Source organism: Pan troglodytes, chromosome 6, assembly GCF_028858775.2.
Source record: "Pan troglodytes isolate AG18354 chromosome 6, NHGRI_mPanTro3-v2.0_pri, whole genome shotgun sequence".
NCBI lineage: Eukaryota > Metazoa > Chordata > Mammalia > Primates > Hominidae > Pan > Pan troglodytes.
In genome coordinates, this window is record NC_072404.2 from 100,919,927 (window position 1) to 100,942,555 (window position 22,629).

A 22,629-nucleotide genomic window follows, 5' to 3' on the forward strand; every position below is an offset into this window, starting at 1 on the left:
GACCGGTCTGTACAGTTCTCCTATCCAGCCCACTGCCACTGGACCATCCCTGTATGTAAGTTTCCCTCAATAAACCTCATGTCTTGTTTACTGGCTCTGGGTCTCTTCTTTGGCCTCTTGAACCTGGCACGTTCCCTACTGAAGTTAATAGGGGTCTGGCATGACGCTCTTCATTAAAACATATGAATAGCAAGAAAAAAAATCAACTTAGTCTTGAATTCTACAAACCCAAAAATTATCTCCTATTATCAGAACACCTGAGAAGTTTAATAAGCATTTTATGAAAAGCATTTAACAAGCATGCCCAAGGTTTAATTGATGGGAAAATGTTATTATATTTAATAAGATACTCCCATCTCCATCCACAGACCTAACTTAAAAAACATGAGAATCTCTAAGCCAGACAAAGAACCAATCTAATGAGTAGATATTCTCCACAGGGACTGATGCAAGGTTGAGCAAACTTTTAAGAAATACACACTATGGCTCTCAAGATCTGGCCTTCCACTCCACCAGGGTTATTGAGAAGAATGGCTCCTCTCCCCACTTAAACATGCATGCAGATTCTGGCCCTCTAGTCTCTATATACGACAGATACCCTATGCACATGCCATGCCAGTGTGGGTTACGAGGACACTCCTATTGTGAAAGGCTAGAAATTGAGCTGGCAGGTGACAAAACAGTAGTGGGAGAGACAGACTGGGGCCCATATGGCTCTGCAGTGCCTGGGAAAGGTAACAATGAAAAAAAACAAAGGATACTTAAGTTAATCTAAGGCAGTGGCTCCCAAACTTTTTCAGGTGCCAAAAATGCCTATTGATCTGTTATATTCTAATGCACAAATTAGCATCTGTTTTAGTAGCAGAAAATATGACTTACATAGATATACATTTTGTGTACATATAAATATACCTGTGTATAAGTACATATACACAATGCAAAATTATTGCCACATGTCTACCAAAACAAGCTGCAAGCTAAACGCAAGGAGCTGCTCCTCAGTTTTCCTATTAACATTTTTCAGCTTGTTCATTTTGTCATCTGCTAGTATTCACAACCAGGCAAGTGGTTGAGAAATAATTTATGGAAGAAAAACATAAAATCAAGGAGATAATTCATTAACTTACATTTTCCTGAAAGTTGGAAAAAGACTATAATTGTATTTTAGAGGAAATTAGCTTGGTCCATCCTAAGAAACACTCATAATTGTTAAGACTCTTAGACTGTAAATAACTAAACTGGAGAGATTTTTGCTGTTTAAAATATCAAATGAAAGAGAGGCTTCATTTGGAGCAATGTGATTTTCTAAATCACAAAAACTATGAGGAAGTTGCAATAAACAACAGCAAAGTTTTAGCTAACACATAGCTAAAACAAAAAAGGAAGAAATTTTAACATAAGAGTATCTCTTAGCATACGAAGGCGGAGATGAAATAAAGATTCACAAAGTATTTGGAAAAAAACCGGAAGGCCAGAAGTACTCTTTCTCTTATCTGTTCTCCTCTGCATGTCTGATACCCGCCCCCACTTCTCCCTCTCCCTCCCCTTCACTAAACTAGTTATGTCTGCTTCTCCGTCTATAAAGCAGTTATATGTGGTTAAATTTACATTTCTCAGGGTTACCAGATAGATTCTATTGTTTGCTACAAGGGAAATATATGCCTAGTTCACTACATTCAAACTGTAATCACTTCTGAACTCTTTACTTTGGGACTGCTTTCCATTGTATCCTTAAGAAACAATAGAGAGTGAACATTATCTACTTAATGATGATCAAATCCTTAATCCTTTGTGCAAAGGACTTTTACTTAAAAATGCTTCGGCTATGCATGTTTTAGCTTATGAAAGTGGCAGCAGGAACAGGCTGAGGTCCTGTTCTTATGCATCTGTTAGAAAGTTACTGCTCAGATGCAGAATTCAGATCTGCAAGCAACTAAAATTCCAGATTGCCTTACAGGGTACCTGAGGGAAACTGCTGCCCTCCCCACGGTGATGGTAAATACACAGAACAGCAGCTCATAGCCCCCAGCATGCCCCAATACAGGGCTCCACACACTTGGACTTTCCTATCAACAGGCAAAGAGCTATTATGTCCTCAGGACAGGACTAAGAAGTAAGGGTGAGTGATGTCTAATGCCTGGAGAAGGAAACCAGGCAGCCTCAGAGCTGGCTCAGCCTGTGCAGCCCGGCATGGAGGATTACACTGCTTCTGGGGCTTCAGAATTGTCCATATTTACAAAGAATTTGAAGTGAAAGAGTGACCTGATGTTGAACACTATAATCCATGCAGTTGGCACTGTTACATCTAACTTACCTGTGCGTGCTGAGCTGCCTAAGCAGATTAGGCAGCCGTCATGTACCACAGATGAGGCAGTCTAGCCATCTGTGAGACATATGATTTTTCATTGCTTCTAAAGGGGATCACCACGATTTGCTGGAGGTTTATTTTAGCTGGAGGAGAAGGTGGTAAAAAGATGATTGCAGTGTGACAATTAACAAATGGCAATTTTGAGCAGAGGAGAAACAACTCAATTTATACTTAATGCATATGTCAGGTGACTCCTGACTAGATTAGGTGGTCAATGGAGCAGATACCTTCAGGTAGAAGTGAAAAATTCTAGATGTTCTTGCTCCCATGTCTACATGCCCCATGATACAGATGTGTTAAACACAGACACTTCACTGGTGTCACACAGCCCCATAGCTCTTGTCATGCACCTTGAATGCCCCATGTTACATGGACCATTTTGAGTTTTCCCTCTTGGATGCCAGTGAGTCAGGATCCAGATTCCATTTCTGACTGAAGAACCTCTGCACATCAGCCTTATGCCCATGCACAGAGGTATGATGTAACAGGCAAGAGAATTCCACCTGTCTAAGAACATTTTCATATTACCGTGCCATATGCCTGGAGTTCCTGCATATCTCTCTTCCTTTGCAGTAATGCCTCTTAAACTACCTGTCCTTTCCATTTGCCATCACCCCCATCCCCATTTGCCTTGGCTTTTGCAACCGTTTCTCAACTAAAGTCTCTGCTTCCAGTCTTCCCTGCATAAGGAATCCATCCCATGACATGCTCCCAGAGGTGTCTCTCCAAACACATTTCTGACATGTAACAGCCCTACTCAAGAACCATCACCTCCCTGTGGCCTGTGAAGTGCCAGGCTGAGCTCAAAATCCTCTGCCTAGTATTTGAGGCCACTGTCAATGTGAAAATAATTTAAACTTACAATATTTTCTCTCATTGCTCCCTTGTGCTTACATGTACATTCCAAACAAAGTGTACTATTCTGTTTCTGGGATACATTCTACACCATTTATTCTGCATATCTTTGTTTCTGTTGTTTCTGAGGCCTGGAATTCTATTCTTCCAAACTTCTCCTCACCCCTTCTTACCCTCAAACTGTTCTGCCTGTTAAACACCCATTTATTCTTTAAGGCCAATCTCCAATGCCACTTCCCGAGGGCCAGTAATATGATAACATATGTTGTGTCCTTTGTAAACTATTGCAAATGTGACAGATACAAGGATGCAAAAAGTTATTTGCAAACACTTTAGTCTGGGAAGTTGTATTAGTTTGCTGAGGCTGACTTAACAAAGTACTAAAAATGAGGGGCTAAGGTAACAAATACATATTGTCTCACAGTTCTGGAGGCTAGAAGTCTGAGATCAAGGTGTTGGCAGGGCCGCACTGCCTCTGAAGGAGCTAAGGAAGATCTGTTCTAGGTCTATTGCCTGGCTTCTGGTAAGTCCCTGACTTGTGACAGCATAACTCCAATCTTCACATGGCATTCTCTCTGTGTGTATGTCTGTCTATGTCCAAATTTTCTCCTTTTTTAAAAGACACCAGTCATATTGGATTAGGGCCCTCCCTAATTGACCCCATATTTTAAATACTGCAGCTTTTACAATAGTACCTATCTATGGCTATGAGCGAAAAATGGGATTTGTACTCTAAGTCTGTTTGATTACCTCTCTAATGATGCTATCCCCAAATAAGGTCACATTTGGAGTTACTTGGGGCTAGAATTCCAATATATTTTTGTGGGGAGACACAGTTAAACACGTAACAAAACTTAATGAATAATGCAACTTTATTATTTTGGCTGAAAGAAAGATCCTTGGTAGGAGAAGACCATCCTTTCACCACCAAAACCAAAGAGCTATAACCTACAGGTAGAAGTCTCTATTGACCCAACAGTCAGAAGTACTAGGAACTTCCTGCTTCATAGCACCTGCAGCTCAATCGATATGCTTGCCATGTCTAGAGATACAAAGGATTACTTTTCTTGTGCACTTGCAGATTCAAGAAGACAAATTCAGTATTCTGTGATAGAAGAGAACACCATAAGAGAATAAACCATTGAAAAGCTATTATAAGGAAGACCAAGAAAGTCTATCGCATCTTCTGACACTGGACTTTGATTAAACTTAATGACACTCAAAAAATAGTATCACATTCAGGTGGCCCAGGGTGATAGGCCTCAACCTGGTTGAACATTAGAATCAAATACAGATGGTTTTCCCTCTACCTGCCCCAAATGTTGATTTAACTAGTCTGGGATAGAGCCAAATTTTGGATGAAGTCATGGAAGAGAACCACTGATCTAAGCCCCAGATGCTATAGTAAGACAGTTCTGAATACCACAGTATTTACAACAGTAGCTATCTATGACTATGAGTGGAAAATGGAATTTGCACTCTAAGTCTGTACTATTATACAGAATACCTGAGACCGGGTAATTTATAATAAACATAAATTTATTTCTCAAAGTTCTGGAGGCTGGGAACGTCATGATCAAGGCACCAGCAGGTTTATTACATGGTGAGGTTCTAGTCTCTGCTTCCAAGATTGTACCTTGATCATTCATCCACCAGAGGGGAGGAATGCTGTGTCTTCATGTGGCAGAAAGTAGAAGGGCAAAAAGGGATAAACTCCCTTCATCAAGTCTTTTTATAAGACCATCTAATCCCATTCACGAAGGCAGAGCCCTCATGAGTCAGTCACTTCCCAAAGGCGATACCTCCCAACACTGCTGCATTAGGGATTAAGTTTCAACATGAATTTTGGAGAGGATGAGAACATTTAATTCATATCACTGTATCACTCACTGCCTAAAATTTATGTCCTCACATACAAAATACATTCATTCCATCCCACTAGCCTCCAAAAGTCTTATCCCAGCATCAACTTTAAAGTCTAAATCCAAAGTCTTATTCAAATATATGAGTGAGACTCAAGATACAATTCATCCTGGGGCAAATTCCCCTCCAGCTGTGAGTCTGTGAAATCAAACAAGTTGTGTGCTTCCAAAATACAGTGAGACAGACATAAGATAGACATTCCCATTCCAAAAAGGAGAAAGAAGAAAGAAGTAACAGGTCTCAATTCTAAAACTGAACAGGACAAACAACATTATATCTTAGGTCTGGAGAACAATCTTCTTTGATTTCATATCCTGCCTTCTGGACACACCAGATTGGGTTGGGCCTCCAAGGCTCCAGGTGACCCTGTGCCCATGGCTTTGTGGGGCACAGGCCACGATGCAGCTCTCATGAGTTAGAGTCAAGTGTCTATTTGAGTCAAGAGTCAAGCTAGTGTTGACTCTTTCCCAAGCTAGTGTTGCATGCTATGGCTCTACAGGTCTGGAGTCTTGAGGACAGCCCTATCTCCATAGCTCCGCTAAGCATTGACCTAATGGGGGCTCTCAGTAGTGGCTCCACCTCTGTGGCAAGTCTCTGCTTGGACCACAAAGCTATCCAATACATCCTTTAAAATATAGGTGGAGGTAGCCATGTTTCCACTACTCTTGCACTCTGCATGTCTGCAGGGTCAGCTCCACGTGGATCCTACCAAGGCTCATCCCTTATGTTCTCTGGAGTGGCGGTCTGAGTTTAACCTGGGCCCACCTGTGCCTGTGTTGTTGAAGACTGCATTGGCAGAATGTGGGGCACAGAGACTTAAGGCAGCCCTGGGCAGTGAGCCCTGAGCTCCCGAAGGCTCCCTGAGTCCCTCCATTGAAACTGTTCTGCCCTCAATTCCCTGGCACTATGGACCTGTTATGAACATGGCAACCGTGAAGATCTCTGAGGTGCCTTCAGGGTCATTCTCCCATTGTCTTGATGAATAGCACCTGGTTTCTTTCTATCCATACTTTTACCTCATTATCAAATGACTGCTTGGCGACACTCTTGGTTTTCTCTACTAAACACATTTTTTATTCTTTACATAGCCAAGCTGAGAATTTTCTAAATATTTACATTCTGCTTCCCTTTTGATTATAAATTCAGTCTTTAAATTGATTATATCTTCTCATATTCTACTATAAGCAGTTAAGAGAAGCCACACAGCTCCCTCAATACTTGGTCCTGAGAGATTTATTCTGCCAAATATCCTAGTCCATAACTCTTAAATTCTGTCTTCCACAAAGTCCTAGGATGCAGACACAATTAAGCCAAGTTCTAGCCCCAAGTTCAGCCAGTATCAGCTCTCCCCTCATGACTCAGTCATCTCCCAAAAGCCACACATCCCAATACTGTTGCACTAGGGATTAAGTTTCAACATGAATTTTAGCAGGAACAAAAACATTCAAACCATAGCATACTCATTTTGTGATATTTGGATAACGCAGTCAAGAGGAAGCATCTATATCAATTTTTCTCAGAGCATTTTGTCCAAGTTTTTGAGGCTGTACTACATTTTTAGGATTTCTGAGATAATAATGAAGTCTTGTTTCTGAGAAAATAGTGAAGATAGTAGTGAAACACTCACAATCAATTATGAGAATAAACTCCTTACTGGTCAAGCTTTTTGTTCAACATGGTACAATGTCTCTTTTGCTTCTTGGGGACAAACTGAGTGAAACAAATAGAAATCAGTGCTCCAAGCATTCTTGTCTTAGTAAAATCCCCAGATTGTCCATTGTATACACTGAGGAATTAAATGCTTACAAGTGGGAAATATATCAAATCACTTTAAAACGGAAAGGGTTTATTTTGCACTATGAAAGGGAATGAAGGAATTCTAGAATATCTAACAAAATAAATGATCTCAAAATGAGTAACCTATAGCAGAGAAGTTATTGGTAAGATAAAACATTGTAAAGTTTATAAACTGAATCTAAAGTCATGATGATTAACCACATTCAGTTGAACCACATTCAATTCTGGAATTCATCTAAAGTACAAATGAACCACATTCAATTCAGGAACTCATCTAAAATACAAATGAGCAGGCCCTATCTTTCTTGTTCCCAGCATTTAGGTATTGATCCCCGTCGAAAGACTGCAAGCTCCTTAAGATCAAGGACCATGCTTTATCCTTTTGTTACCCAAAGTAAATAAGAAAATGCTGAGGATATAAAAGGTGCTCGGAAAGTATTTATGAATGGAGGCAGTCACTCTAATCCTTTGTGTTCTTGCTAAAATGAGGAAGGGTTGGGGGGAAAGGGAGTGAGTAAGCATTCGACACTCTGGGACTGTGTCCTCAAAATGGAAAATGTAGAGAATCAAGAGTGGTGTTGCCAGGTCAATCGATCACAGATATCTGGACAGTGAAAAAACAGAGAAACAATAGTACAACCACTATGGAGAACAGTTTGGAGGTTCCTCAAAAAACTAAAAATAGAACTACTGTATGATCCAGCAATCCCATACCTAGGTATATACCCAAAGGAACTGGAATCAAGATATTGAAGAGATATCTGCACTCCCATGTTTATTGAAGCACTATTCACAAAAGCCAAGATTTGGAAGCAATCTAAGTGGCCATCAACAGATGAATGGATAAAGAAAATGTGGTACATATATACAAAAAAGTACTATTCAGCCATAAAAAAGAATCAGATTCTGTCATTTGCAACAACATGGATGGAACTGGAAGTCATTATGTTAAGTGAAATAAGCCAGGCACAAAAAGACAAACTTTGCATGTTCTCACTTATTTATGGGAGCTAAAAATAAAAATAATTGAACTTATGGACATAGAGAATAGAATGATTGCTACCAGAGGCTAGGAAGGGTAGTTGGGGGGCAGTGAAGGACTAGGGATGGTTAATGGGTACATAAAAACAGAAAGAATGAATAAGACATAGTATCTGACAGCACAACAGGTGATTATAGTCAATAATAATTTAATTGTACATTTAAAAATAACTAAAAGAGTATAATTGGATTGTTTGTAACACAAAGGATAAATGCTTAAGGGGGTGGATACGGATACCACATTCTGATGTGATTATTACATACTGCATGCCTATATCAAAGTATCTAATATACCCCATAAATATACACACTACTATGTACCCATAAAAACTGAAAGTAAAATAATAAACTTGAAAAAACAGAGAAACACCTCCTCTAGAGAAACCTAGCAAGCTAGCACAATTTTAATTATTTTGTGTATGTATATATGTATTGGTGTTCTTGTTATAAGAAGATTTGGATTACTCACAAGGGACAAAAACTGAAAAAGCCAATACTCTTTTCTGGCCATAGCAACTGATGACCTAGACTGTTCCCATAAATATGACATTGGAATCTCACAAAGGAATGCTCCCTGCACATTCAAATATTAGGTTACTAAGGGTGTAGACAGCTGAGAAAGTATTTTATATGCCTGGAGTACTATGCAGAAATCCCAGTATTTTGGGTCCTTTCAGTTCCTCTAGAGACATTTTGCAGTGACTATAAGATAGAGATAGGTTTTACAACAATTAAATGCAGTCTTATTGACAACTCAACAAAAACCTATGATTTTAAAAAATTATAAATTGAATTCTTGAGATAACTGAGATTTTTCTAGAATATTATACAAACTATAAAGAATGTCTACGTTATATAAACTGTGAAGAAAGCTGTTAAGGATTTGAACCTATTAATTGCTTACAAATAGCTGTCACTACTTACAAATTAAAATTAAAAAATAATTTAAAAAGCAAAACACCAAGATTCCCTTCAATGGTTTCTACCCAGAAACTATTTTGGAGGAGTTAAGATACTGTATATACTTAAAAATTATTTCAAAAGAATTTAAGGTTCAAATTGTTTACTAAATTTAATTGCCCCTTTCCTTTTCCTACATCCATCCCTGTTCATCTGAATCTATAAATTTCTGCTGTAATTTAATTTTCCATGATAATTTTTGAAGTTGTTAGTATATAACGATCTGCCATTCTGCTTGCATACAGAATAAATGGAATCATTGAGAAATTCTCCACTGTTTTCAAATACTAAATGCATTTTAAAATTGAAAAATATTTTATTGATATCTGAGTTTAAAGATAGTTCACTCATTAAGAGCCTAAGAGCTCTTCAATAAGTTGTAATCATGTGGTATAAAAGCTTCATTCTGATTACTCAATCATGACTAAAATAACACTTAAGACACCCGATTCCTGCATTTCAGCAGCAACTTGCTGAATTATCTTTTCATAATTACTAATATGCTAAAGAGATATTATTGAGCCAAGAATTGATGCTGTTGCCTGACAAAAACAGCATAAATGGTTTCAGAAAAAGGTCTTACCAAAACATAAATACTGTTTTATATTAAAATTTTTAAAATATAATGTTGCTTTGGTAGCCATGAAACTTGTCAATTTTTTATCATCACAAACATAACCATCACCAAAATTAGATTTTGCTATTTCAGGTTACTTCCTGAAATATATAGATATTTATTTAGGGATTAGCAGAAACCCATACCCAACTTCATTTCTTCATGCTTCTCCTGAGAGAACAGACTGCTGCAATCCATGGACAAGAGAGACCTCAGGCTTTGTGGGAATCTTGATGGAGAGAATTTTCACTGTGGGTGACATGGAATGACTGAAGATAAGCAGATGCTCTCTTGATTTCCACAAAGTAGTTTCTGGGAAGAGCTTGGCTCAGAGACATACCTGCAGCCCAGAGAGGAAGATGAAACATGGTCTCCTGTAAATGTGTGGATCTTCCTCTCTGTAAGACACCAAGAAGAGCTGACTAGGTAGGCTGTGGCTTTTCTAAGCCAAGCTAGGAATAAAAAGAGACTAGGCTGCCAGGAGGCTTTAACCTAGTTGGGGGAAACAAAGTCATCTGCCCCTGCTTAAGGAACTAATGTGCTTAAGATACTGGATCTGAGTCTGAAGTAAAAAAAAATTTTTTTTTAAAGAGAAACCTACTTAAGAGAACGATCAATTGGAACAAAAAGAACATGTTACCAGAAAAGAGAGATGGAAGTAAAGAGATTTAAAAAAGAGCATGTGTGCAGAGAAAGAGGGCTGCTGGATGACAGACAACAACTGAATTTTTAAAAAGAGGAAAAGAAAAAAATGAAGGAAGAAGAAATTTTCAACAAGGATGCCAAGACAATTCAATGGTGGAAAGAATGGTCTTTTTAACAAATGGTGCTGAACAAAACAGCCACATGGAAAATAATGAATTTGGACCTCTACTTTACACCACACACCAAAATTACCTCCAAGTGAAGTAGATTATGGACATAAATATGAAAGCTAAATATATAAAAATCTTAGAAGAAAACATAGAAGCAAATATTTATAACTTTTGGTTAGACAATGGTTTCTTACATACAACACCAAAAGCACAGCAAAAGAAAAAAAAAGGGAAAAAAGGATAAATTGGACTACATTAAAATTTAAAACTTTTGTGCTTCAAAGGACACCATAATGAAAGTGAAAAGACAATCAACAGAATGGAAGAAAATATTTGCAAATTATATATCTAACAAGGGACTTGTATCTAGAATATATACAGCACTCTTACAACTCAACAATAAAAACAAAGCCCAATTTAAAAATGAACAAAGTACTTGCATGGACAGAACACCAAAGAAGATATGCAAATGGGTAACAAAGACATGAAAAGATGTTCAATGTCATTAGTCATTAGGGAAATGTAAATTGAAATAATAATTAGATACCACTTCACACCCACTAGGATAGTTATAATGAAAAGGACAGAAAATAATTAATATAAATCACACAGGATATAAAATAAAACAAACAAACAAAAGCTTCTGAATGGAATAAGGTGTCTGAGATTCCAACTGAGGAACAAACCCAGTAAATCCTCTCAATTGGACAAAAATGTTAAGGGAAAGAAGACTACTAGTGTGGCTCGCCCTTTGAATCCTGATAAATCCAAGGAACCCACAATCAAGTACAGAAACAATGAGAGGATATGGAGGGGAGAAAGCAAAGAAATACAGCATAACTAGGAACCATGTCTAAAAAAAGTTGTGAGTGAGCTCTTTGAATATGAGGCTGACTGGAATCAAATACCTAAGAAGCTGGCCAAGTTTTGGAGAAAGTTGTACTGCCAATAGAACTACCAGCCTAATTAAAACAGGTTGCCATTGTGGTTTAAAAGGACCCTTGTGCTAGCAACATGAGAGGCACGAAGCAGGCTGAAGAAGCTGCTAATGCTCAAATAAGACATAATCTCCAAGGCTCACTTCAGATGTGACCAAGGAGATAATGGAGAAGGGCAAGCCTCTCAGAGGGAAGAGCAAAGGGCAGAATCAGGTCTAATGAAGGAACATTCTTTGCGCCTCAGGGATGGAGGCTCCTGCCACCTCTGCCCAGAGGGACTTTAGAATTCCTAGGTGTATCCCATTCTTCCTCTTTCGGAATGTTAATACTTATTGAGTTTTTTCTATTCCTGTTCCACCATTATATATCAGGTGTATAGAGGGAACAAAACACATCTTTTAATTCACAGATCTCTGGCTTAAGAAGAACTACATCCAGACCTGATATAGCGACTACTGAATGTCCCTCAGAGATCCTGAGCTCTGAGCTTGATGCTCTCAATAGGTGGGACTTTTGGGTTGTTCTCCCTTGGGCACAAGGAGTGAACAAAACATATAGTAACCAGAGGGTGCACTGTGGTAGTCATAAGACCTTTCACAAACATTCCCAGCTTTTCTCCTTCCAGGCACATGGTAGACTTGCACTTCCCCCACCCTTTGAAGTTTGATGTGGCCATGCTACTTTCCTTAGACAGTAAAATATGAGAGAAGGTATGTGTGACGCTATGAGCCGGTTCGTGCTTTCCACATTCTCTTACCCCTAGTATAATGATCGTGAAAGTGTGTGCCAGGACGGAGCCTCCATCAGCCTCAATCTCCAAGTATCTACAATGAGCAGAAGGCTCTATAATGAACCACAAGAAAAATGCATGAGATAGACTTTTCTTGGGTTAAGATAAAGAGATTTAGGGGTTGTTTGTTACCATGACAAAATCCACTATATATTGACTGATGCACATGTCAAATTAAATTAGAACCGGCCCTTGCTGGTATAGGCATTGAAAACACTTGAAAAATAAGACCCTTATATCAAAAATGACTATACTTCACAATTTTTGAAAATTTTTAAAGTTATATTCATATTTCTAAATTCTTAATGATACCTTGGAAGAATCAAGAGAAAGTGTGTGTGAGGATCATAGTTTATCCTGCAGTCATAGTGGAAAGTAAATTCTTAAACACCTCTTTGAAGTCCTTATTGAAATGGATGCACTCACTCACACAGCCTCATCTTCCAGTTTGAGGAGTATCACAGATGGTTTTCCGCATACCCTCTGAGGTGCACTAAATGCTGTCCCAGTGAGCTGAAGGGGGGCAATCTACCCCAAATTCTTATTTCTCTTTTGGGACCATCCTTTGCAGGATGATGTTTTTCTGGTCAAGAGTGAGAATAAAGAATGAGATCTGTAATGCCCAACCCTTTACATATTTCCAAACTAGTGGTGAAAGTGAATCTCTTCCCCTGTGAAATTTAGTAAAAGCTACAAAGACAGAAATAAAGGAATTATTATAAAACATAATGTTGGAGAGATAAGTGCATCACATCATAGCCACTGAAATATTTATTTCATTATTTACTGAAAAAGGGAAAACTCATAATGGACTGATTCTCTTCCCATGCAAAAGGAAGATGTGATGTGCAAATGTCTTATAGAAGAGAGCTGTCTGAAGTCCTAACTCTTCTCTGCATACGTTAAGGATCTTGACCCACCTGAGCTAAGTAGTTTATCCCTGTAAGAGCATATATTCCATAAATGTTTGTTTTCTCACTCATCGAATCACAGAACCAGAATTGTAACAACAATATGTGTGGAGTCACCAGGTCAGGTTATTTTCCTTAGCAGTACTTAATTAAAGAGTCCTTTAGCTCAGTACTCTATGAGGGCAAAAACATTTTACTTAAATAAGAACTAAGCCATCTTTTTGGGTAAACTCTATACTGTTTTCTAAAGGCTAGCATATATATATTTATGGTGCATGTGTGTGTGTGTGTGTGTGTGTGTAATACATGACTGTGTATGCATGTGTGTGTGTGTGTGTATATATATATACACACACCAGGCAATTACAAACAAGATTTAGGCATAACTGCTGATTGCCCTAACATTAATCCTTAACTCCACCATATATATGGAATGGTGAAGCCCTTAGCTCCAAGAGTTCTTAACAGTCCCCTTAAGAATTGTGTAGGGAGAATTTAGGGGGTCCATATACTTAGATGAGGAAAAAAATTACACCTTTGTTTTCATTAACCTCTAATGAAATTTAGCATTTCCTTCAAGTATTACAATAGACAACAAGCTACTGTTACCAATGGAAATCACACATATTTTCTCATCACATTATAGCTGTTGCAAAATCTCAAAATGTAATTTACTCTCATTACCTTAAAATCATGTTAGTTATTAGATCAGTCTAGATCTTGTTATTGTCTACCTCAAGAGGCACATATATTGCTGTATCATAAATTTTTAAATATCTTGATAACTGTGTTTCTATAAATTGATATAAGTTGAAAATTGAATCAAAACTGTATTTTCATACATTTAAAAACACTATTAGAAGGGGTCCACAGGCTTCACCAGACTGCCAGAGGGTCCGCTGCACATAAAAAATGTTCAGAACCTCTGCCAGAAGTGGCCATGATTTGTTGTTTGTATTTGGCAAAGTGAGCTATTTTATTTCCAACACATTTTGTTCTTTCTGTGTCCCAAACATTTATTCAACAAACATTTATTGACCCTCTATGTGTGCCAGGTACTAGATGCTGGACATTCAGAAGTTAGTAATATAAATAACATCTTTACCTTCAAGGAGCATAATTCTAGTAGGAAGATGTGGGCAATAGAAAAGTAAATAAACTAGTTTTAAATTTTAAAAAAGGTGCTGTGAAGGAAATAAACAGAATGTTAAGTAAATGGGTAAAGTGAGGGAGTCAGGAAACTCTCTCTGGAGAGTTGAGGTCTGAAGGATGGGCATATGCCAAGCATGGGAAATGCTGGGAAATATGTATTCCAGACAGAGGAAAAAGGAATGCAAATACAGCAATAATGCAAAAATCCTATGTTGGCCCATGGTCGACTGGCTACCTTCTGGTTAGAGTGCTGATAAACTAAGTTCAGATGGTTTTCTCCCTTGGTTTGCAAGTGCTCAACTTCAGCCTCTGTGCTCAGAGTTCATCAACTACATTTATGTTGCTCTTACTACTTCTCCATTGCACTTGCACACATCCATGTAAGACAGGAACCATGGGATTTGTAGCTCACTTATACAACTCTCAAATGCCTTTTAAAGGCTGACCTCATCATCTTCCAGCGTAAGTCCTACCTGAAGAATCCTGCTATGGTTTGAATGTTTGCCCCCTTAAACATCAGGTTGGAATTTGATCCCCAGTGTTGGAGGTATGGCCTCATGGGAAGTGTTGGGTCATAGGGGTGGATCCCTCATGAATAGATTAATGCCTCTCTTGGGATGGGAGTAGATGGGGAGTGAGTGAGTTCTCACTCTATTAGGTTCTAAGAGAGCTGATTGGTAAAAGGAGCCTGGCACTACCTCCCCCTAGCCCCTGGTGCTTCCTCTCTCTCACCATGGGATCTCTGCCCACCCTGATTCCCTTTCATCTTCCATTATAAAGTAGAAGTAGGCTGAGGCCTCACCCATTCAGATGCCCAATTGCTTTTTTTTCTTTATAAATTCTTGCCCAGCCTCAGGTATTCCTTCATAGCAATACAAAATGGACTAAGGCAAATCCCCTAATCTAGCTCTCATTATTTTTCTCAGTACAAATATTTCAGCTCAAGATAGAAAAGGTAACAGCTGATAAAGAAGCACATTGTTACACTTTCAGTGTAATAGACCTCTGCACCCAGTTGAAAACTTTTGGAAACACTTTAGGTCTTTCATTACAATTAAACGTCAAGGTCTTTGGCTAATACTTCTCTGAAGTATGTACAAGTACAAAATGACACATGGATGTCTCTAAAACAGAAGATTAATAATCATCCTTTGGGCTACTGTTTATTGTTAATGCTATTTAGAATGTTTGTATTAGCGTATTTTTTCCTTTATTGCTCCTATTAATGACTATGCTATGTATAGTAAAAACTAGGTTTTGGCCTCTGGCATCCATTCATTCTACTTCCTTTACTAATTCTCCTTTCTATTTCGAGTATCCTCTTTCCTGATGCTCCATTTACAGCAGGAATGGCAAAAAATGACTCCACGCTCAACTCCATAGATATCATGTGACCTAAGCCCAACCGAACAGAACTTCAGGATCTTCTGGCCACAGTGATTTGTTTGGAGAAAGACATCAGAGATGATGGGATGCCATTAAACTCAATGAAACTTCTGGATCTTAATTTAAACATAATGAGAGTAAATAATTGCCAAAGAATTAACCCAACATATAACAGAGAGCAGAGCCAAACCAACAGAGTCGCAGTATCCCTGCTAAGTAAAGCCTTTCCTGAAACCAGATATGCTTGGAATGTTTAGTTCCATTAGTGAATAAATTCCCTTTTGACTTAAACCAACTTGGGCTGGGTTTTCTGTCACAACAGAAATTGTCCTGATACCTGATAATTATTGAAGACAAATTCATTCACCAACTTGCCCAGTGGTTCTGCCACACTATATTATTATCTGCTGCTCAGCCTTTAGCCATATTGTATTCATCCTTAAATTGACTTATCATTGCCTTACATTAGAGTAGAATTATTTTCCCTTCCCATTTTCACTCCTCATTCTATTTGTTCACAGTATTCTTCTCGATTTAAGATCAAATAACCAAGCTTACTCTACATTAACTTGCTGTTTTGCATGTTTGAAGATAGTTCTTAAACACAATCTCCACAACCCCTTACTATGATTCACAGCATTAAACCATTAAACTAAAAGACCAATACAGATTTATAAATGCCAGGCAGGAAATAACTAGTAGGTGACTTCATGAGTCCAGTGCAGAGAAACAAGTTTCAAATAATACCTTGTATTTAAACTGTGTGGTGTTTATATTCCAAAGGGCAATCAGCAAAAGTCTGATATTATTACCTCACACACAAATGTACATGAAACGGTTTAGATGAAAGTTTAATGAACTTTACTCCGTTCCAAAATCTTGCAGCTCAGCAGCCCACTTTGGGCTACATAATTTATCCATCTAGCTGATAACATCTCTAAATTGAAAATGGGTTTCTCTCTTTTACTAAAAATATTTGGGTTGCCTCTGTGCAAAGTGAATTTGCCATTTTCCACTTAATCAGAATTAGACTACTGTTAGACTATGAGGAAAACTCCAGATCAGGCAGCTGGGACTGCCTTCAAAATCTGTCTCCATTTGCTCATCAGGAGACCTGTAGAAACCTGTTTCTCTTGAGATTTGGCTTCTCTACTGGGAGCTCAGAGACGATATGAACCCAAACTACCAGCCTCCTAGGGTCAGTGTAAGAATTAAAGGTGACGTTGGTCAACTAATGAAGCAATTTTAAATAATTATGAAAAGAGGGAAAGGTGTACTCTTTAACTTCTGATTTATTTTTATATATTTTTAAATCCTCCAAATTGTTTCAAATCAGTAATTTGGCTTAAGAAACAGCATTTTCTCATCAGTGAGATGGCTACATGATTGTCTTTTCTTCCTCTCTGCTCCTGACAGAGTTTGGAGACCCCAGAGCTAGAGTTTCTGGCAGAAATGAGACATTCCAGGCCTTCTGGGGACACAGTATACGTACCCTCATCTTGTGCAGAGAGTACATTACTGAAAAGTGCATGCTATGGGTGGGAAACAAAAACAACAGGCCCCAAATAGCCTCAAGCTGAATTCATTACCTGTGGATTCTGTGCTAATGATTTGGGGAATGCACTGATGCTTAATATTTTATCTGTTTAGCACCACTGTAAGAGCTGGGCTCTGAAGCAAGCCCCGCACTGAGAATCTAATGTCTGATATTTGTTCTGGAAGACACTGAACTGGGCAGGAGTGAGGCACATTGGAAAAGAATCATTTTTCTCCTTGGATCCTGCTGCTTCAAAAGCAAAGCCCAAGCCTTCAGGAACTGGGGCTGTCTCCCAGGGCATAGCTAGTCTGGGGTCTGGGAGGTGGCCTCCAAGGAGAGGGTTCAGGCTGCCATTCAGAGGCAGGTTCCCTGTCTCATGCCCACGGTCCTTTGTTCACCTGCTGCTGGGAGAGTGGCAGAATAGCAAGAATTTGAGGTTTAAACTATGGGTGTGACTTTTGTCATGGATCCCACTGACAGCTTGAAGTCAGAGGCATTCAGGTAAGCTCTGTACACAATAGGCTGGGATAGGAAGGACTCCAGGAGTGGCAACTGAGTATTGGGTTATTATTGATATTATTCCTAATATTCACTTAAGCCCCAGCTGGCTTCAGTGGCGTTACCACTGAGCTTAATGTTTAAGAAAGAAATAGGGAGACTCTCTGTTCACATGGAGTAAAGTAGAGAAACTGCCATGATCATCCAAAACAATTCAGGCAAAACAGCATTTTTACATAAAAAATCCAGATAATTAAAGTAAAAAATAGCATGTTGGTTGGGCTTAAACAGATAGTCACCTTGATTCTCCATTTAAATTTTCACATTTTAGAATTGTGTGTTTCCCATCTCTTCCCAAGATAATTTGAGGTAACTAAAACCTGCAGAGTAAAATACGATTTTTAAAGAGACCAATCAGGCTAATAAGAATAGTAGCTAACATTTATATAGAGCTTACTCTGTTCCAGGCATCATCTTAAACACTTTACATTTTTAAACCCCTCACCAGGACTCTAAAAAACAGTTACAATTATTGTCTCTATTTTAGAGATGAGAAAACTGAAGCACAGAGGAGTTAAGAAACTTGTTGGAAGTCATACACCCTAGAGAAAGCGATGGAGCAGAATTCAAACTCAGGCTGTCTGGCTCAGGAGCCTGTGTTCTTAACAGCGATGCTGTACTTCCTGTGAGAAGAGCAAGATGAAACTAGATGGAGGAAACACCAGAGACAGCCACAGGCAGTTACCAGAGGTGGGCCACAGGGGTGTCTGTGAGTCTTCAGGACCAAAAGCAAAAGGGACCCTGGATAAGCTACAGTACTGATAAAAGGAGAACATATCAGATGCTCAGGACACACACACACACACACACACTCACACTCAGCCCAGCTGGGATGACTGAGTTCTTCTTCTAAAGTAGATGTTTGGGTGGGACAGAGGAGAGAGGTAGGCGACAATGCCTTTCACCACAGCCAGGCTGACAGCAGCAAATTACATAGGGCTATTTGTTTAACATGCCTTCAAAGCAGACCAAAGGTATAACATCAAAGCACCAAATTTGATTTTACAAATTCAGTAAAACCGACTCTTCAAGAGGAGGGAAAACCAGTAAGATGCAAATAGTCATTTCTCTGATGGTCTGGTTTGATACAGAGATAAAAATCTAGCATATCCAGTGGAATAAAATAACAGCATATCTTCCAGGCAATCCTCCATGAATATTATTTCTCATAAGAAAGCTTTAGGCAAATGTTGAACACAGACAAAAGAGGTAGAAACGTTGTATTGCTAAGGAAATCTATATGCTTTTGAAAAATCAGCTAAGGAGAAAGTAAAAAGGAAGTTCCCCTTAAGACACTAGGGGGATATGTCCCAGAGACTTACTGGTAAGGTCACTCAACTGCCCTTATGGGTCAGCATATCTGCATTGCATCCTATATTTTATTTTTTTAAATGGAACCAATCTAAAAAAACAAGTTCTTATTTTAGAAGCCAACTAAAGTCATTTTTTAAAGTGTGAGATAGTATATTTGTATTTTTTAAAAACAAAATGTAAAAGCTGGTACTGAGGTTATGCATGAGTGCAAAACATAACAGGCAAGGAATATAAAATGTGGGCCACTGCTTTACTGCTGTTTGTTTTCAACTTTAACATTGCCTGTACTGCAACTTCTCCCATGGTGCTAATAACCCAAACTAAGGCCCTGCAGTTGTAAAAAATGGGTGATTTCACTTTTTAAAAAACCCAGGATAATCCCATGTCTGGCACCTTATAATTCAGTGTGAGATTTTTCTGAAAAATGAGATTTACAGATTAATAACTTTTCTGTCTCAATTATCCCCCCCACCCCCCACCACCACTTCCTCACCCTCCCTCCACATCAATGAAATTGTGACTTACTGGCCAAATATCAGTACAGTATCCCAATCACCTTACATGCTAGGGTGCTCACCAACTTTGTTTCCTTAAGATTCCATAGGCTTGCCCCAGGAAACAGATTGCTGAATGCCTCACGCTGAATGCCTCACGCTGAATGCCTCACGCTGAATGCCTCACGCTGTTCTTAAGGAGACCATGTTTTTGCTCTCACTGCAAATAGCTGTAAATCCAGCCCAGCCTCATCCCGTCTTCAGGTGGACCTCATCAGTTGTAGGCATCTTATCAGCACGAAACAGCCTCTCCTAATGGCTTGATAAATATTCCTGCCTCCCCAGAATCAGTTATCGAGAGATTCAAATCATGGTCAGTACTTATAACAGCTATTACTACAGACTTAATGCCAGTTACCCTTTGTACTTATCACTGTAACCAGAGAGGCTGAAAAGCTCTTCTTATGTCTCCACTCCTGGTCACTAAAAGCAGAGTTCATTCAAATTTTCCTCCTGCCTAGGAAGCTCGCAGGCCTGTTACAAAAATTGAAGAAGACATTTGTACCAATATAAAATAAAATGTATGTTTCCCTGGCATCCACTTTCTCCCCACAACCCTGCCCTAAATTTGGCACCAGGGCGAAGGAATGTTAAGTCTTAAATGGTGCGGCAGAATGAAGGTAGAAACAAACCTCACTGCCTTTGGGTTAGTTCCACATAAGATAAAACGCTTTCAGGGGAATATGGTTTTTTCCCCTTCTGTCTCTTTGTTCTAATGAAATTGACCTACAGAGTCTGAAATCCAAAGATGTAGGATTCTGGATTTATGAAATTTTACCAGCTGTCTATGGAAAACAAGTACTTTCTCCCGAATGGACCTAACAACATACAATTTACGAAAGCAATTATAAAACCTCAATTGTCAGGAAGATTAAGAGGAGCCGTAAGGTAAAACCTTCACTCCTCTTCATGGGAAATGGACACCATGTGATACATAAAGAGGGTCTGGGAACTCTTTTTTTCTTTTTTTGAGATGGAGTTTTGCTCGTCACCCAGGCTGGAGTGCAATGTCGCGATCTCAGCTCACAGCAACTTCCACCTCCCAGGTACAAGCAATTCTCCTGCCTCAGCCTCCTGAGTAGCTGGTATTACAGGTGCATGCCACCATGCCCGGCTAATTTTTGTACTTCTTTTTTTTTTTTTTTTTTTTTTTTTTAAAAAAAGACATTTATTCAGCGTCACGATCAGACTATTACATTTAGCAATCAACAGCATGGGGTGCAAAAAAAAAAACTACATTAAAACCATTTGTTGGAATGCTTTACACTTTCCACAGAACAGAAACTAAAATAACCTGTTATACAATTAGTCACAAATACAGTCCTCGAGTTTTTTGCCCATACACATGAGTATTTGTCTAAAACATGTCTTCTTTGTAGCAGCTAGGCCCTGCCACCACTGTGCTTGGCTGAGTTCACAAATATATAAGATTGTCATTCAGAAATACCATACTGTGAATGGCCACAACTGTGAAGTTAGAAAAGCCCTGTCAAAGCAAGAGATGGCTAGTGCTTCATCCAGCCAAAGAGGTCGAAGTGGTTCTGGAAACTTTGGTGGCGGTCGTGGAGGTGGTTTCGGTGGGAATGACAACTTCAGTCGTGGAGGAAACTTCAGTGGTCGTGGTGGCTTTGGTGGCAGCCGTGGTGGTGGTGGATATGGTGGCAGTGGGGATGGCTATAATGGATTTGGTAATGATGGAAGCAATTTTGGAGGTGGTGGAAGCTACAATGATTTTGGCAATTACAACAATCAGTCTTCAAATTTTGGACCCATGAAGGGAGGAAATTTTGGAGGCAGAAGCTCTGGCCCCTATGGCGGTGGAGGCCAATACTTTGCAAAACCGCGAAACCAAGGTGGCTATGGCGGTTCCAGCAGCAGCAGTAGCTATGGCAGTGGCAGAAGATTTTAATTAGGAAACAAAGCTTAGCAGGAGAGGAGAGCCAGAGAAGTGACAGGGAAGCTACAGGTTGTACTTCTTTTTTTTTTAGTAGAGACAAGGTTTCACCACATTGGCCAGACCGATCTCGAACTCCTAACCTCAGGTCATCTACCCGCCTCAGCCTCCCAAAGTGCTGGGGTTGCAGGTGTGAGCCACTGCACCCGGAACTCTTTTATAAGGAAAAATGGCAGTATATAGGGACAAGCGGTACCTCCTGAAGAAAGCTAAAAGGAATCTAAGGCTTATGAGGCCACCCTTCAAAAAAGTAAAACTGCACACACTTTCAACGGTTCTTTAAAGTGTTATCACTTACCGCTCTACAGAGAAACAATGTTCTACAGAACACCAGGCTTACAGCTTGATTTTTCTAGAATTCACACTTGTATACAGCAGTTTTTGTGGTCAAAATGTTTCCTTTTGTGTCCTCTTGTTGACTCTCACAACAGCCCTTGGCACGAGGAAAATAGAAACGTCCCCATTTCATTGATAATATCATTGAGGCTCAGGCAAAGTTAAACAGTTTGTCCAAGGTCACACAATCACGTAGTAATGGAGCATATATTTTGGTTATATGCACAGCTTACAGGGCTCTGCCACACTGCTACCAAGGGTAACAGAGCTGGGAGCTGATGGATGTGAGAAGAGGACTAGCCATGAACCAGAGTGTAGACTGACCTGCCAGTGGCCGTTTCTGAAGCACATACTTCTAATCCAGCCCAAACTTTGATTCATATCCCTAGTTGTCATTTTTGCACAAAAAGAAATGAACCCAAAAAGTATCTCCTTTTATATTGCTTATAAAAATGTCCCTTTTACAGGCCTTCATTTCCTTTCTTCATAGGGTCATGCTCTTTCCATAGTAAGCAGCTGCAGTCCCTTGGTGTCCTGTCAGTATCTGAGGCTGACCTTCCCCAGGAAAGTTTCAGGATCTGTCAGCATTTGTCTAAACTCCAACGGTGTGTCAAGGTGAGAGGAGGGGGCAAGGACTGAAGCAGAGATCTGTGTTCTGCTCTGGGTTGTGGAACTCCAGGCTCCTTGTCCTCTCCCAGGCCCAGAGACAAGCCCCTCTGACTCAGTTTATCTGCTGTGAAGCAGTGCACAGAACTACGTCCTACCTGAGATCACCTGTGAGAACAGTCGGCAGAGATTGTTCTGCCACCTGTGGACAGCAAGTG

General features: G+C 39.4%; 1 protein-coding gene across 1 annotated transcript in view; it reads left to right on the forward strand.

Annotated features, from left to right (window-relative positions):
• The window catches only part of LOC748594 (heterogeneous nuclear ribonucleoprotein A1-like), a 30,108-nt gene extending 8,629 nt beyond the window's left edge, over positions 1-21,479 (forward strand). The window contains exon 3 of the mRNA XM_063815935.1: positions 20,895-21,479. Coding sequence (XP_063672005.1) covers positions 20,895-21,424 — 530 coding nt within the window. The 3' untranslated portion in view covers positions 21,425-21,479. The remainder of the gene's footprint in view (positions 1-20,894) is intronic.
• The last annotated feature ends 1,150 nt before the right edge of the window (positions 21,480-22,629 follow it).